General features: G+C 36.7%; 1 protein-coding gene across 4 annotated transcripts in view; it reads right to left on the reverse strand.

Moving 5' to 3' along the window:
• MYOF (myoferlin) overlaps positions 1-18,377 on the reverse strand; it is a 61,902-nt gene that overhangs the window by 42,653 nt on the left and 872 nt on the right. For all 4 annotated transcript variants that reach the window (XM_063405619.1, XM_063405621.1, XM_063405618.1 and 1 more), the window contains exons 2-8: positions 13,165-13,220; positions 12,201-12,292; positions 5,798-5,906; positions 4,480-4,564; positions 2,241-2,401; positions 1,624-1,752; positions 83-145 (exon numbers count right to left, since the gene is read on the reverse strand). In XM_063405619.1, coding sequence (XP_063261689.1) covers positions 83-145; positions 1,624-1,752; positions 2,241-2,401; positions 4,480-4,564; positions 5,798-5,906; positions 12,201-12,292; positions 13,165-13,220 — 695 coding nt within the window. The remainder of the gene's footprint in view (positions 1-82; positions 146-1,623; positions 1,753-2,240; positions 2,402-4,479; positions 4,565-5,797; positions 5,907-12,200; positions 12,293-13,164; positions 13,221-18,377) is intronic.

Here is an 18,377-nt window from a genome sequence, read left to right on the forward strand (position 1 = left end):
TGTCCCTAAACAACCTGGTGAAATGGCCAGAGGATGCTACAGGTATCCAGCAGCCCTGTGGATATGCACAAGCTTGTCTTACCCGAATGCTAACTGTTTCATCCAGCAGCTCCAAAGGAGTCATGTGGACATTGTAGAAAAATATCTGTCAAGGTAGAAACAAACAAAAACCCCCTGTGTTAAAATGATAGACACAATTACTTGAACACAAAATGCAAAAGCATTACTTTTAGAGGCATGTGAATCATGCCTGATACAGTACTCTGCCTCCTTGCTGGACCTATTATGTGGTAATTTAGTGCAGAATGAAAAACTGAATTTAGTAAATTGGCTCTGTGCAACAGAGACAAGACAATCACAACTTCCATTTGAACAAACTCTGTCAGCATAACTGTGCTGGAAATTTCCAGCACTGCCCTTTGCTCCTTGCTCTGCACTTTATATTTTTCTCAGGGGAACAACTTCGGAAGTTCATATAAAATTCATTTGCCAGAACATTAAATTCTGGTCTAAACATCTCTGTTGTAGTTGTCAAAGAGGCTTTGTTAGGGTTAGTGGTGATAGTGATTGTAATGATTTGAATTTTTGAAATTCAAGGCCGTAGTAATAAATCTGATAGTTTGATACATAAAGATATATATATACTATTTATTAGCTTGTTTTCATAATAGATCATGCCTCATTAAGCTTGGTCTTTAATCCCAGCTATATTCCAGTCAGTATTTTATACAAAAAAAAAAAGGAAGGGTATGTAAACATATAGGAGGTCCCTCCTAGTCCAGTTTTAGACTGGTATGGATATTGAGACTGCCAAGGAATTGTTTCAATATAAGGTGCAACCAACCTTCTGCCCTCCCTATTTTTTCCATGGCTTCATAAATCTTGACTGCTACCTACAGCTTAGTTCAAGTTTCAAAGCTTTATAAATTCCTTGGTCTTGCCTGTGTGTGTTAAACATGCTTGCCATGCAGTTCCAAAATCTCCTGAACTTTTCACACCTGCCCAGACAATGAGAGTTATCGTCAGCATTTTGTCTATTACACTTCAGTTTTGCAACATTAGTCTTCCAGCTATGGCATCATTCTTGTGTCCCTTAGGTGCCTTTGAATTGTCTCCTGTATTTCAGTGTTTGATATAAGGCCCTCCTGTCTGGACAGAGAAATCTAGCTGTGCTTTTACAAATCATGGGCAGCAAGGCAGTGACATTTCCAGATTCTGTGGCAGAATGAACTGCACTGCACTGAGCCCTCGTTTGCACACACCATAGAAGTCTGCAATGATTTCTAATTAATGTTTCTGTGATGTTCATAACCTGCACACAACTACTCTAAGTGATCCTGTTACACAGCCAACTGCACTAAAGAAAATGTTCCACAGATCTCACATGAAGTTTGACTTCCTTCTAGATGGTTTTATCTGCTAAGTCTGCCGGTGACAGAGATGTGTTTAGTGATGTGAATACATAAAGAAAGGGACTGAAAATCGCATAATGCATGTTAGCCCACATAAGTACCCACAAATATTAGTAAACTCTTATTAATTGATCATAATGAAAGCTGTATTAACTATTTCTCTACATTTATAGCCTCAACACTTCAGCTAGAGTGTTCTTACAGCACTTACTTCATCAAAAAATGGGTTATTTCCTCTTTTGATTCTTGTCCGGTGTGTCTGACCACAAACATGAACTTTGACCACTGGTTTTATGTTATTTCCAGGCAACTGACGTCCTTCAATGATTCTAACACGGATCTGAAAAAAAAATCAAATATTTGTACTAATTCATTCTCTATATTATTTGTGATCCTGATCACAACAATTCCTTATATCACCAAAAATGTTAGCCAACATCTGAAGTAGCTAATAGATATGAACCAGACTTTGCAACCTTAATTATGTCACTAATTTTACAAGACAAGTTTGCATGAATTATTTCACTAGAGTTTTTTTCACTTGCCTTTACCATTTATTTTTAAAGCTGCTACAGGAGTTTGAAATCTATACAACTATACAGTAAATAAGGTTCATCCCTATTTCAGTCAGAACTGTGCAAAATCAGACATCTCAGTAACAGGAACTTTTGAGGAATAATTTTCAAATACTGGCTTTCAAATGAAGAGGCTAATTATCTCTGTGGTGCATTAGAGAAGCTGACATTAAATTATGCTCAGCCTGTGTAAAAGGAGCAGGGTTATGCTCAGCAGAAAAAGGGAACATGCAATATTTAATAGATCTATTACCTGAAAATCTTGTGGTTTGTTGGAGAGGATCCTCCGTGTTTTCTTGCCTTTGGTGATGCGTTTAGCTAGCTGGGCCTCCTTTGTGCCACTTGGCACCGTTGGTGTGGTACCACCAACTGGACCATCCAACCCATCCTCGTAACCTCCATCATCTTCTCCATCTCATACAGCAAAAAAACAGTGCAAGTAATAAATAAATAGCAGAACTTGCTGCTAAAAGTTACAGAAGAAAGAGCCTGATATCCAAGAGTTCCACTAAAATTCTATTATTAGCTCACATCAACAATTTTTTTGCCAACTACATTCTTCCAACTCCTTTTGAGAGCTAGTCATTTTAGTCTGCTTAAGAACAGGTTTATATTCTAACCAAACTAACTCTAGATCAGTCTCTCTTCTGGAGAGATACATATACAATTCCCATACACTTTTTTAATCAACCAATTGAAAGTTCAGCTGTAACCATCCTCCAACTGTTCCCAATTCACCACAAGGGATTCATTTTATTCCAGCTGAATAAACATTGCTGTTGAATGAGTCTTGCTGTTTGCCATCAGCAAGACTAGGCTATAGCACAGCATTGGGTTTTAGTTCAGAATCTTGAATGCATGAATACATTTAGGGCCTGCCATCTCAAATAAAACTGAATCCTTCTCCACAACATTTAAGTGTGGAATAAGTTTTTCAGTACGGCTCTTTGACTGTTCTGAAATCAGCACACTTCTGTGGAAGACAGTTCTACAACCACATGACTATAATACTGAATCATACTCTGAGATTCCAGTATTGCACAATAGGATCCATAAATATCTAGACCACAAAAGTGGTCACTCCCTTGTGTTTCCAGCTTTTCTTAACAGTACAGTGACTATGGTAAAATTTAGAGGAAGAATGACCTGTGTCCCTGGTGGTTGGCATTAACAGAATGTATACGAACTTCATAAATTACAGGCTGATGATCACTTTGTATAACAAAGTCCTTCATGGTCCTTGTGAGAGATGTATAAAACCAGAGAGACTGACACACCATGCATTTTATAAGCAGAAGACCCACCCACCTCTCTAGCATCTCTCAAAATGCATTTGCCTGAATGGATCCATGCAGCTAACTGATTGCATGCCCTAGCACTTAATTTTTCATTTCTGAAATTGAGCTGTAGCTATCTCAGGAAAAGTGATTTCATTTCAGGGGAAATCAGTATTTACAATAACTAACTGAGGTGTGTTTGATAATTCACTCTGAAATAGTTTTCATTTAGTTGCTGAATACTAAAAAAATGCCATCTTTTATTTTATCTGTATATTAAAATTAAAAAAAATTAAAAGCTATCAAAATAATCTCATAAAAGTGAATTTTCATTTTTAGCCTTCCAGTCCACATTTCTGTAAAATTATTTTGAAGTGCAGTAATTTAACACACAGCTTTTGTGTTTATATCACTTATCCTTCCACTCTCCAAGAACACCTTTGACAGAAGCCAGTGCAATCAAAATTTCCCTCCAGAAGACTCCAGATTTCAATTTTTTTCCTTCTTATGTTATTATCTATCAGCAAATAATGGTCAAACAGATTTACTTCTCCTCAACACAAAAAAATTTATTAAACTTCCTTCTTTCTGCATGAACACAGCCTTGATATTAGGCTTATTATTTTCCAATCAGCTGCAAAAGCTTGTTATTTCACAGTTTTTCTAAGAGTCTGGAAAACCAGACCTCAAAAATACTCTCAGTAAAAGCCTGCTTAGTATGATGTACAGAGAGACCACAGAATATTCCCTCCCGATCATAGTACATCATTGCCTAGTCGAATATTAATCTAATATAAAACAGTGTCTTCCAAGATTTTATTGTTTTACAAGGGAAAAGAGGTTTAATTAAGCAAGAAAATTTTTTCACCAAGTTCCCTGACATTGAAAGTAATAGGTGGGATGTCTCTGCTTTTTGGTTAGCCCAAGAACTGCAGTACATAATTGCTGTTTCCTTGAACATTCAAACCCCTAATTCTTTCCTAAGCAAAAGCCATTTAGAAAAAACAGACAAAATTATGCTAAAATCTATTATATGTCAGGAAATGTCAGTTTTTTTCTTAGCTTCTGAGTCATCCTTAATTTCTTTAAAATAACTATCTGGCAGTCTTGACATGCCTGCTTCTGGTGAACAGCACTGCTGAATCACTTTCTTGCCTTACCTTAAACAGCTCCTAGAGTTTTTAACAATAAAGTTCTGAGAAAATGTTGAAATACCTTCCTGTGCATTGGTCCCTCCTGGATCAGTTGGATTTGCAGGTCCAGCTGGTGGCTCATACCCTACTACCAAATCAATTGTTGCCTATAGAGAAACAGTTTTTTATGTAGCCCACAGTATTCACAACAGTTGATTTAAAGCAGAAGTTGTTCTAACACTGTGCATGAACAGTTACCTATTCATGGGCATAACAGTTTTATACAGCTTTAGCTACTAGTAAATTAATAAACCATTATTAAGCTATATATACATACAAACAATAAAGATTACACAACTTGCAGCTAATGGACTAAGTTCTAAAATAATATCTAACAAATGGAGTCGCTGTGTTTATATTTAGAAAAATCTGTCACAATACAAGCATGTAAGATGTTCTAGAAATGTTAATTTTAGTTCCACAACATTCATGGCAGACAGACATGGCATCCTAAATTTGCAGACAAAAAAACAAAGACAATAGAGAAATAACACTATCTCATCAACAACTTAACAAGTCTGAACTGCAAGTAAAATTTCCTATCTGGCTTTTTTGATTGCTTGTTCATATCTCCATCCTGGAAGAAAAACACTACGTCATTTTCCATCCTAATTATGGAATTGTCTTTTTTGTGCTTGAACGTAGTTTTGGATTTTTGAACAAACCATTATTACTCCTAGTTTCCAGAGTAACATGAGGAGTCAGCAAAAAAAAAAAGCCCAACCCTGTGACCAACTAATCATGATATTAAACTGCAGCTGATGAGAGACTGAAATTACGCTCCAAGTCTCCCATTATTGAAGTGTACTAGAATGCAGAATGAAGTGCCTGAACAGCTACACTGCACAAACACAGTAAGGTCCCAGGTTCCAAAACCTACTTAATTAATAACTAAGTTAATAACCATTTAAATCTAAACATGTGCTAAATCAAGTTAAGCAAGTTCTTGTGTAACTTTCTGAAGGGAGCTGGCAGTGAACATGGACATGACCATGTGCTTTCCAGAATCAGTGCTCTGACACAGGCACCTGTTACAAAGCACAGGGCAAAAAAGGAGCAATGGGAGTTGGAAAATGCACTTCCTCAACATCAGGCTGATTTCCCTGCACACTCTGTATATTAAAATTAAAAATAATAATATTTATAACACATATACAAAAATACATAATACATACAGAGAAAACAAAACTGTATAGACATATACATATATATGTCTGGTTATAAATTTCCTCTGTCTGGAACTTTTGCTAGAAATTTCCAAAAATTAAATTGATACTAGCCCTGTTGCTGGAGCATTTTGATAAAGAATACAGTAAAATAAGAAAACATAAGTCACTCACCCCAGTTTCTTGTCCCCTTTCATTCAGTAGAGGTATGAGTTTGAAGGGAAAAGATCTGCTTTGGTTACCTACAAGATCTTTAAGTGCTACGGATGCACTGCCAATTAATCTGAAATGAAATAAAAATCATTATTAGAATGCAGCTACATATCAAACAGAGGTTCCCATTTTTCTTTTGTTAGCATCTGTTAGTCTACCAAGTAAATCCAGCCATGACTTGAAAACTCAAAGCACAACAAAAGACTATTGCAAATATCATGTAATGATTGTTTACTGCTAGTTTTTACTTTCTGTTTCATTACACTCAAATGTGTTGGTGCTCTTTATGGCAGCCACAGCTTTAACCTAAAAGAGGTTAAAAAATGAAATTATTTTTCTTGTATTTTTTGAAAATAAAATAATTTTGAAAAGTTTCGTATAACTTTTAATGGCCACGTCACCTATTTCCACCACTGAATTCTCATTAGTAAACTAAAGAATATAAAAATTTCTTGCCCTACACACATTTACAAACTGTCAGGTGAGAAGTAGTGAATATAAACTAGGTATAACAGCTGTTGTTATACCTACAGAAAGAGACACAAAAACAGACACATCCACATCTTTGTAATGAAAACAGTGAAACAGAAGAAATGTAATCAACGTGCTTACTAGAGAACTGCAAAATTAATTTGCTTGCCCATACTCTGAATTTTGGAACAGCTTCATCTTCTTGCTTCTAAATTCTCAGAATATTTCTAAAGGTTCTAGGGCAATATACCAAAGGGAGGTTTCAAAGGGATCTGACATGGTAGACTCCTCTGAGCTACTTCTGGCTACTTTGGGACTGCATCTGTCACTCCCACCCTCCCCCAGAAAGATGAAAATTGCAGGTACTTTTAAGCAGAGAGACTACTTTTAGTTTAGGCAACATTTCTTGGTGTGGTACTGGTCTCATGATACCTGGCACTGCATTTCATTCCCATGGTATGTAGTAGCAGTTTACTCCCATACTGAAGTGGATTACTGGAATGACTGAGATTTTTTTCAATGAAAAAAACACCAAGATCATTTTACCCTGTAAATATTTCAAAGACTATGTGTTACAAATAAAATACCAGCTTTGCTGTCAAAGCGGAAAAAAATCTGTACACAGAGAACCTAACTGAGGTCCCCTGAAGTTACAGAGCTTTTTCATGGGGCAGCTAAGGATGCAAGGGTATTTTCCATCATGCAGCAAGAGCACTATTAGAGCTACTCTTGTGTACTGTATCATGAGAACATAAATTAATTTTTTGCAAAGTACATTAGGATACATAAGTATAAAACATCAATTTCCTGCAAATATATCTTCCAGATATTACACATCACAACTTCTGTTTAGCTGCAGAAACTTACATATTTTGAGGTGCTATAGAAGGCAAAAACCCAACAAGTCAACCCACAAGCAGCCAGGCCAAATCTGATTCTAGAGGATGAAAATATTTTCCTATGCACATTTGTAGAAAATTTATGTAGACTTGACCTTTTGATTTGATATGAGCTGGAGTGACTTAACTTCAAAAACATCAGCAATTCAGAAGTCACCCAAAGTAATCTCAAATCATCAGGATGAATGTTTCAGCAACCACACCCTCCTATCTGGTGACATTAACTCAAGAATTGCTGTTCACCTGTAGTGCTTTTGAAATTTTCCACTGTACATTTCCACTTTTACATCCTCATCTGCCCTGTACAAATGATAACTGCACACATTTGAATGCACAGTAACCATTTTTAAAACAGTGATCACCTTCAGCAGACTGAAAAGAAAATCACTGACATAAACTTCTTCTTGCAACCAGCTGCCTCTATATATAGCCTCTATATCTATATGCCTTTATTTCCTCCTCCTTTAGCAGGTTGGACAACAACAGTCTCCACACCTTTTCCACTCTAACAAGACTGAGAAATTTAATATTCAGTCTATAAACAATCTTAGTCCACTTCTAGACTTAAGCCAAATTCTAAGCTTTGGGCACTATTCTGTCTTTCCCAAAATCAAACTGTTCACTGGATTTGGGGTGTTTCACCCCTCTCTTACCAGAACCACAGAACTGAGGAGGTTGGAAGGATCATCTCAGCCCATCTAGCCCAATGCCTCCGCTCAAGCTTAGTCAGCTAGAACAGGTTACCCATGACTATGTCCAGTCTGGTTTTGATCATACAGCTACTCAGTGACTGAAGTAATACATTCCAAAGTAACAAGGAATGCCTCAAAGTAATCCTTAGGTCTCCTCTTTGTCACTTGTGTACAAGTCTAAGAGAAAGCCTGACATGCTTCTCTCAGGTTTTTAATCATTGGGCAAAGTCAGCCAAGACAGATCTCAGGAGCTGCTGTGAGATCACGTCCATCACCAGTTCATTGATGTTTAGTGCTTTGCTGCAAGGTCTGCTCCTGTACTTCCCTCTGACAGGTAACTAGAGCCCCGTTCTCCACACGGCTACTGTGAAGTTGCTGAGTTCCTCTGAACTTTGAAGACTCTTTACCTTCACGCAGGATTGTATGTGATCTCCATCTGAAGTCATCACTTACAAGATGACAAGGAATCCTTTTCTTCCAGCACAGCTGAAAAGAGTTTCTACCACCTGTTCATCATCAAAGGACACTGTTCTCTGCTGGACCTATTTCAGCTTTCTTCCTCTTGCCTGAGCATATCAACACTTGCCCATTTAACTCCAGACCCCACTAGTCTCTTGACACAATCAAGTGGGGCAGTTTCTGCTACTGGAATAGCTTAATGCATCCTCTGACCTTCTGTTCATCAGCTGTTTTAGTAGAAGACCAAAGCAAATGAGTATTGTTTCTTAAATGTTTAAGTACTACTTTAGCCATCCCTAAGACTTCTACAGGTATAATGCTCACTCAGTCTGGTCTCTTAAACTTTTCAAGTTTTGCTGGACTAAAGCAAAAACCTTGTCCTGCCACAAGCAGTTTAAAGATTCTGTTCTACCACTGCAGATGACACCAAAAATAAATGCAAAGTCTCTATTCAGAAGCTGATTTTGAACCTTACCAGGCCTATGACAGTTTTCCCACAGTGATCAAAGGAAAATACCTAGTTTATAAGCATGAAAATAAATGAACTAGTGATGACCAGCTATTAAACACGGAGCTGCACTTGTGCCAAAGTTAATTAATCCGTTAGTGCTGTGGTTAGCACTTCCTGTTAGCTGCCTAAATAACCAAGTGAAGTGAAACTTCACACCCATGTCTGGATCAGGAAGTGCCAACTCACAGTACCAACCATTTTATTATTCCTCTTGCTTCAAAGGTAGCAATCTGTACTGAATTCTTTAACCCATCATGTCCTCTAGCTGCTTACATGCTACTTCTACTGGAAGCCCCAAGGGTTTAAATTACTCAAGAGTTAAGCATTTAAATTAATTTCATCTATTTTTAAGGATTTATTTTGGCAGAGGTTTATATTTATGATTCTCATCAGCAAACTTGATTCCCCACTGCAGTTATAATTACTATACTCAACCTTTCTTTCTCAGTGTGTATATTTCATTACAGAATATGCTACAAGACCCAACACCCAACTTCTCTTATTCCTGCTATGTTTAGCTATTTTTATTAAGCAAAATCTCTATTTTATCTCTGTTTATTTGATAATACTCTTTGAAAGGACATACTTTAAAAAAGAAACAAAACATGTTCTGAACAAGGAAGAAAAGCCCAAAACTAAATTTTAAACACTCTAGATCTTGCATACAGTGGATGCAAGGGAAGCCTCCAACTATGTACAGCCACACTGATGTGGAAAAGAATCCACACAAAAGGGTACAGCTGTAGGAGGATCTAAACAATCTGGAAATTATTTAACCATGAAAAATCCTTAGTAATGATTAAATAATTTGCTGCACTGCTCATTTGTAGCTGCATTTTTTTGTTAGAGCAAAGGGTGTGCCCAGTCTGTTTTTCCTGTCTCACTGGGTTACTAACTACACAAAGGACACGGGGAAACACATAATCCCAGTTCATTCTCTTAACTTCATAGGGAAAAATGACATTACAGTGGTGTTTTTGAGATTTTTTTAACTGCATAAAGATTTGTGTTCTGAGAATTTGAGATCTTTCTACTAACAGTATTAGATGTAATAGAAAACAGATGTGTTTTCTTTTCAAACTTCTTTATGCTGGAAAATCTAACTAAGCATGAATCATCTGAGTCCTCTGGTTTAGTCCTATGATGTTTTGTCTGTATACAGTGGTTTGCTTTATTTATCTTTTCCAATTATTGTGACTTTTCACCATGAAGAGCACTCATTAACCTATCTGCAAAAGTTTAGTGATCCTGTAAATGAAGCAGTAAATTTTCTCTCCAGGAAAACAAAGAAATGGAAAAATATCCAAATGTCCTTCCAGGCTTTATTTACAGAAGCATGCCAAAGCAATGAGTTCAGTGCCTTGGCACAGTGTAAAAGCAGAATAACATCCACTGTACTCCTTCCCCTGCATGTTTAAAAACAGACTGGATGAACAGTTCTATCAGCTTTTAGGAGCTGGAACAAATCACGTCCTGCAAACTTGTGCTCTGTTGCTCCAGAGGTAGTACAGGCTCTGCAGTCATCTCTTGGGCACAGCACCAGACCAGGTGTCTGGAACTAGTCAGGACTGAGAGTGCATGGAAGAGCTGGGTGTGCACTGGCCAGGAGCTTTGGGAGTGAGCAGCCAGACAGGGAGGCTGGGCTCTGAAACACAGTGCTCTGCTTCTGCCCTACAGACAGGCAGGAGCAGAGCATTTCAGAGAAGGCTGTCACTGCCTTGAATGTAACAACAGCCATCCCCACTGCTTGTTTTCCTCCAGAAGAAAGAAAATAAAGCCAAAGGCATGGAGTAGGTTCTTTTCATTGCTTGTTCTCAGCCAACAGAGGCACCTAGACATACTCTTTACACTCAAAAACTAAATCCAAAATCAATCTAGATTTTAAAATAAAATCTGTAAAAACACGAATCTCTAAAGTGACGATTGCTGATTTTAACTCAAATCCCACTTAGCTTAGACACCCAATACACCTCCCAAGTTAATGGGTCTACTTGTGAATGTCAAAAGCAAACATTGGGTTTCTTAAACTGCCATTGGAATAGGTCTCAGTAGTAAGGACCTTAGATAGGCACTGTGCTCCACCTTTCCAATCCTGAACTAGCATGCAGACAAACCATGGGAGTGTTATTTGCACACTCTTCCATTGAGTGCTGTTTTGAAATGCTGCACCACATCAGACATGAATCTAACTACAGACTTTGTCTTAAGTATTAAAAGAGGATACTGTGAAAAAGTGGCAAATCTATGATATGGTAGTCCTAAATCTAAGTCAGTAAATAGAATCAGTAACTCTACAGAAATACAGGTTATGCATACATGTAATTGGTAGGTGAGAAACACATTCCACATTCCCTCCTTTCATGTGCTCTTTCATCCAAATGTGAATGTTCATAAATATCAAATCTCTTCTGTTGTTACAGTGCTTTGTGTCTGTAAGAGAACTACAAGATGCTATTTCCTATTACCATGTTACAATCAGGATGCCTGCTCATGTGTTTCTCACTTCTCACTCCCTTATCCTGTTTCCCTGCCAATATGCTTTCCAAACACATCACACATTGCAAATATGAGGATGTTACTGAGGATCTGTTTTCAAAGAGCATTACTTGGAAGGTGTTACTCTGGCTTTGGTATGAACAACTTTCTGTGCATGAACCAAGCAAAGCAAACAGGCATTTGCACAAGCTGGGGGTTAAGAGTAACAAATATGAGTCTGGATGATATTTACCAATACAATTTGAAGAAAACCAACCACGTGACTGCTTAACTTTGAATCCATGTACAAAGTGAAACATTTTAGGTGCTTCAGATAATCGATTTCCTTTATTTTCTGATGCATTATAAAGTCCATTACAAAAGTCTAATTCCTGATAAGCTTTCCTATCTCAAGTTTTGAGATCTCCCTAAAGTCAGAAGCATGCAATATATTCTTGCCTAACTGACCTGCAGGAATCTCAAGAATGAGAGACCTGAGGGCACTGGCTTGATTCACAGTGATTTTATGACAGCAGTTAGAGTATTGTAAAAACCAGAATCCCCATGTTGGGAGGAGGCAGAGAGTATTAAAGAAAAGCTAACAATGGAATTGGGCTACTATGAGTAAACATGAATGTTTGCCTAACACACATGAAATCTGCCATGAGAAAAAAAAAAAAAAAAGAATAGATGACACTTCCTTTCAGAATAGCAAAGAGAACAGTACTTGGCATTGACAGAAAAGAGAGCACAGCATACAGCAGCTATCAGTTCCATTTCCCCCCATACTTCTCTATGGAAAGTTGTGTTTAATACTGAGGTGGGAGTGACTAGGGAGAGGGAAAGAAGGAACATACTTGTTTTGTCCAATTGTTTCAAAATCCTTCACAATAATTGTTAGGGAAGATGAATTATCCAGAGCAATTCCTTTCAAGTCAAACTCAACAATCTGAACAAAAAAAAAAAGATGGACCAAATCCAAATTATAATGACAAATTATGTAAAAATTGACAACAGAATAGCATATGCAAAGTTATTCTGAAATAAATTTTGCATTCAGTGAGAGACCAAGTCCAGCTTACATTTGCAAAAGTAAAGTAACAAATGCTCATACCATGTATTTGATTTGCTAATTACTAGCAACAATAGCACAATTGAATTGTTTAACAGTGCCCCATCATTTCTTCTGCAGTTCCACTTCCTCACACTAACATACATATTGTCTTGTCATTCATAATATCTGATATTAATCCCTCCGATATTGGTGGAACTCAGTTGCTATTGAACTTAAACAAATAGTTGTGTGTTTTCTTTCTTTATAATTATAATTACAAAATGTAAGAAAAATCTTTAACATTCATTTATCATTGTGGAAAAATTCTGCCACGAAAACATTTTTCCCAAGAAAAATATTACCGAAGATGCAACATAAGACAAGGCCTACAAATAAACCATGAGGACTTTCAGTACATAATTCCTTTTAATTCTGTATGGTTTTTCCTGGTATGTAATAAATTATCCCATTATGTTCCCATACACATGGCTAAACAATGGCTGAGTAGCATTTTGATTGAAAGAAAGTGGGAACAAAACCAGGCCAGAAACTCAGCAGTTATCCATCTAATTTTTCATTAACACATTACTAATGAATTGTAATATATGGTGCAAGACGAATCCATTCCCCTGCATTTACCAACACCTTGAAAGAACACATAGCACTAGATCCTCCTTCCAACAACATGCTCAGCTCTTGAAACTGCCTTAATGACCTTACAAGCATTGTCTTAAAACAACCAAGGATTTATTTTTTTAAAAAATTACCTCATTCCAAACAGGATTGAGTTCATTTTCAATTTTCTTTGTTTTCTTTTTTTCATCTGCAAACACAAACAAAGCATGATTATTTGTTTTTGCTAAAGCACTACAAAAATATTGTATTTTTTCCTTTCACTTTTCTAAAGAAGGCTTGAACTTTAAACCAAATGTTCCAATTCTTTTTTACCTCTTCCAGAAGTTGCACATTTTACAATCAAGAAGTCCTCTGGGCAATTTTAGTAGTTCAGGCTTTTTATTGTTTTGTTTAAGCATACCTAGATGTATTTCCAAAAACCAAAATAAATATTTAGGTTTTGCAACCTTTTATGACCCTTAGCTTCACCTTCAATAATGATGAAAAAAACCAGACTAAAAGACTCGGAGACATCAAACCAAGCAGTAATCTTTAAGTGATAGCAGTAAAGTACTACTTTTGAAAGTAGTAAAGAAAATATGTTACATATTACTATATTTGAGTTACAAAATATTTTTAAATGTTTAGCTCTGGACTAAAATCACATGGAAGAAAAATCTCAAGAAGATATGCTTACAGTGTCAGCATTGTCTGGTTTAAATGAGCAAATATTAGAAGAAATACATATGCATGTAAGAGGAAATGCAATCCTTCCTGAAAAAATGGTTTCCAGAGGTTATGCAGATATGACTTCACTGAACTTACTGTGGCCTAAAAATTACAAAACCTGCAGATTTCCCATACTTCATGGTCAAATTTGCATTTAGGCAAGCTACAAATCATGAGAATGTGGGGTGTGGTGCGAATTATACATACCTTGGCATAATTTTTCCTGTTCAATTACAATATATGTATATAGCTCCAGTGGAGGATGAGTCTTTTGATACTCAGAAGCACAAAAGAGCAAAACACACAGCTCTTTAAACAGAGATTGCATATATTAGTGATAACAAACGAGCATATTTAAGTACAGGGTGTAAAGCAGCTGCTGGTCTCCAAAACGCTCAGCCACCACAAGAAGTCCAAGCTTCAGACACATTCCACATCTTTAAGGACAGCAGTAAAGATAACTGCATTTTTGTTATTTGAAGTTATGACTGTACTTAGCCTGGAAAATGTTGCAAAGGCCTGGGAAGCAGGAGTAAAGATATGCCAAATGGGGAAATTCATACAGCCACTAGTCAGGCTGCTGACTGTGGTGGCTCTTTTGATTGGATGAGAGTGGGATACACTGAAAAAGTCAGCCCATGCTGCAAACTACAAGAACTGACTCCCATTTATGTAACAGGAATTGTCTACAATTCATACAGGATATTGACTCATGTTGTAGGACAAAGGAAAGTGCTTTCATAACATACCATACTGTGGCCTGATATTTTGCAGAACAAAGCACTAATTAACAAGCTAGTGAGAGAAATTCAACTTTATGCTATCTAATAGGAAACAAAGCATTTTCAAAACTGGGTATCCCAGAATATCTGGGGTTGGGCAACTGATGCTCTAAGTCCCTCTGGAAGGTGGGAGATGAAAAGATGTTTTCACTGCCAGTGAAAAAAAGGAACAGTTACAGCTTTCTGTAAAAAAGGATAGTAAATTACAGACCTGATTCTGATGGAATTAATGGATAAAATAATGATCTCTATGATCCCCGCCTAAGCTAAAATGTAACTCTCTAAAGTGAGTCCTGGCTTAAACAACAGTCGGAACAATTCTTGACTTTGAGCCAATTTTTCCACTCTGAATTATCCATTTTCACAAAAGCAAGATTTATGTTTCCACTAATATGCATATTCTAGATTATATTGAGAAAAAAACCCTTTTTCTGTTATGCATCTGTGTGCAAGTTGGGTGAAAAAAACATTGAGAAGCACAGCTTACATTGGGTTTTACTTGTAATTTTAGTCAGTCAGAGTGCGACATTCACATTCCTCAAGGAAATATTTTGCATATATTCTCATCTCATTGCTGACTTCCTTTTCATTATACTTTTATCAGTATTTTAATGCACTGGGTGGTGGTGGTATTTGTTTTTAAGCTCTTGGCAAAGCTCTTTTTCTTCCAATCAAAAATCCCCGTTGCCAAGCAGGGTGAGGTGGATTGCTCAGTTATTCCAGGAGCTCTCAAAAGTTTCAGGTCCTCAGGCTGTTTTCCTGTGCTGGTAATGATTGCAGCCATAGCAACCAACACTAAACCACATCAGGACAAACTGTGCAATAGGGCCACTCACCAGTTTCAGTGTGGCCCTCTCATGGAGTAAGAAATTACAGTGGATACAGGTAGAACACTATTCTCATTTCTTTAAAAACTAACTACAGTAACTGTGGTACTGTAGGAGAAATTACTATTTGCTTTATCTTGATGGAGGCATTATATTAACTTATATTTTTACATGCTAGCTAATATTCTCAGGTGGAAATGACTGTACTAAGAACTGAATGGCTCAGTGTCCAAAAAAATTAGGATGAGCTGTTTAAATAATAACTGTTCCGTCATTAAAAAGATTACAGTATAGCAAAATATTTAATGTTTCCGTCTCTTTTTTTCTATTATAAGTAGTATTTTAATCAACATGAGCAGCTGGGGAATAGCTGGGGAAGCAAACATTATCTTTTACAACAGTCCTAAGTCTAAGATTGAAGAAAGAATCGCATTTCAGTTAACTAAGTAGCCCATAAAATTTTGTCAAAGGAGAATTAAGACTGCATGGTGGCAGCAACTGCAGGATCAAATGGGCAGACCTCCAAAACCCTGTAAATTAAATTTAGATAATTTATCTCTCTGCAAATCAGAAAATTTATATCTAGTGAATAATTAAATCTAGTGAATAAAACTATTTTTTTTCACACACTGAAATATAAACTAAAATAGCTTTGAACTACTGCAGGCCTGCTGAAAAGCTCTTTGATTAAATACAAATGGAATCAAGTCGGATCATTCAAATTAAATGCCATTTCACCTCAGTTTTTACTGCATAAAGTGGAATGAGGCAGCCAAAACAAATGATCAAAGAACTAATATCCTAGCATTGACTGCAATTGAATCAATTTTTACACACTGAGACAAGAATCTAACAAACCAAAAAAATGACACTGATTTAATCATTATCACGTAGTGTCAGTTTAGCAAATGGCAATAGTTTTTTACATTAATTTGACCAATGAATTGTCTGACTGTGAGTGATAAATTCAGAATTCTGCACGAACAGCACCCAGTTCCAGATAGCGATATTCGTTTACTCTCAGGGTGTAGTTCTCTTTGAACTGTGAGCTGTTCTTAAAGTAAACAGAAGCTCCATCCCATTGGACTGGACATAAATGTGTAAGAAAAAAAAAATGGGCAATGCTTGCACAAAACTCCTGCTGTATCAGAACAGAAAGAGCAGAAACAGCTGCCTATTTCCACCTAACATGCAGCTAATATCTATCACTGTAACAATTACATTAACTGCCTAGTCTGTGACCAGCTCAGTTAAACAAATTGGATGAAATCTATTCTATTAATAGACAAAACCATATTAATTTACATGTCTTAAAATATAAAACATTTGCAGTCCCTTTCATACTAACAGTTGCAGTATCATGAGCTTTTTCTTCACAGCATGGCTGTAAAGGTCGAGACTGAAAGACTGTGTTCCCATAGAAGGGTTAAATTTACTGAACCTGACATCAGCAAAGGCCCTGTAAATTAAAATTTGAGCAAAATACTGTTCTAATTAAATGCCAACTTCCACAGCAATTTTCTGTCAAATGAGTGCTGTTCACCAAGACTTCACCAAGAATATTTCAGAGTCAAACAAGAATATGAAAATGTGCTGCAGGGCCATGGCCATAGTCCTGCAAATGCTTGAATTTTTCCCAGCCTAGAACATGCACTCCCAAATGTGTTTTTTATGTCCCCCCAGGATTTATGCTGGGCAGTGACTAAAGCTAAAGATTAATGCCCTTTGACATAATCTTCCTAAAATAAGACTGGTTTCCTCTCTCTACACATTAACAGGGTGAAGGGGGAACCAGCAGTGTATATTAAAAAATATCTATAAACATAAACAGCTAGAAGTCAAACATATTTCAGATATGACTCTGTGCCCTTGCACTTGGTAACCAGGCACTCCACTGACAAATTAAATCAGAGCTGCTTAACAGCTGGTAAAAGCCTGGTATTTTCTGTCCCATTTGAATCATCCTGGACAGGAAGCAAAATATCTGACTGTTGGTATGTAGTAAAATCCCATGAATAGAAGTGGCAGGATAGTAAGAAATTAAATATCTTACTAAAAGCCTGTCACAATTATGAAGCTGACATTGGTTAAGCATGTTTGGGAACATTAAAAATCCCAATTATAGTATATAAAGGGTAAATATAAATTCATTCCTTTAATGTCTGTTATCCAATTCCTGTGTTTGGGTAACTGAAGGATTAAAAAACAAACCCAGCAACACACAAACAGAAAAAAATCTGTAACTTATATTTACTAGGTAAAAGTGAATGGCATTAGAGCACACAGAAGGAAGAAAAGGCTACAAGGAGGGATTAAACAGACACTTAAATGTAAAGAAGGGAAGGCATAAACCAGCTCTGGAGTCTTAAACTGCAGGAAGAGAGGCAACATAGGCAAAACTGGCAGGAAAGAAAGACAAGGAACTGGAAAGAGAAAATGGATACTTAAGAAGCAGCAGAATGTGAAGCAAACCAGAGAAATTACAGTATATTCATTTTCTGCAGGGCAAGTAAAATCATATTTTAAGAATTATGAAGTTCCAAAAGCTACTGAGACAGGCTCTGCCACTTGTTCTAATATACAGGTTGGTTAAAAACAAAACAAACTTTGAAAAAATAAGGAAACTGAAGGAAATGGAACGATTTCATATCCTTCTGATGCTGAAATAAATGTATCTGAAAACTTGTTACTTTGAAAGTTCAGATTCTGCATGTGCAGTGCCTTCTCCTTTTCCAGCCTACAGCTGTCATGATTTCAGCTTTGGTTTCTAAAGGTGACAAACTCCTGCAAGGATTTTTCACACTTTAAAATACCATTTGGATTTCAGTGCACAGTTAGGAAACCAGGTCACCAGGAGATAAGATGCCTGCTTGTCAGTTTGGTTTGATTTATTACATGATCCAAAATTGCTTAAAGGTTTTGGCACCTTAAAGATAAATCAATACCAGAAATTGAGTTCCTCTAGTCTAGCCAAGTGAGGTAATGATGGCAACAGGTATACTGTAAAACATAATTAGCTTTACATAT

Source organism: Prinia subflava, chromosome 9 (genome assembly GCF_021018805.1).
Source record: "Prinia subflava isolate CZ2003 ecotype Zambia chromosome 9, Cam_Psub_1.2, whole genome shotgun sequence".
Taxonomy (NCBI): Eukaryota; Metazoa; Chordata; class Aves; order Passeriformes; family Cisticolidae; genus Prinia; species Prinia subflava.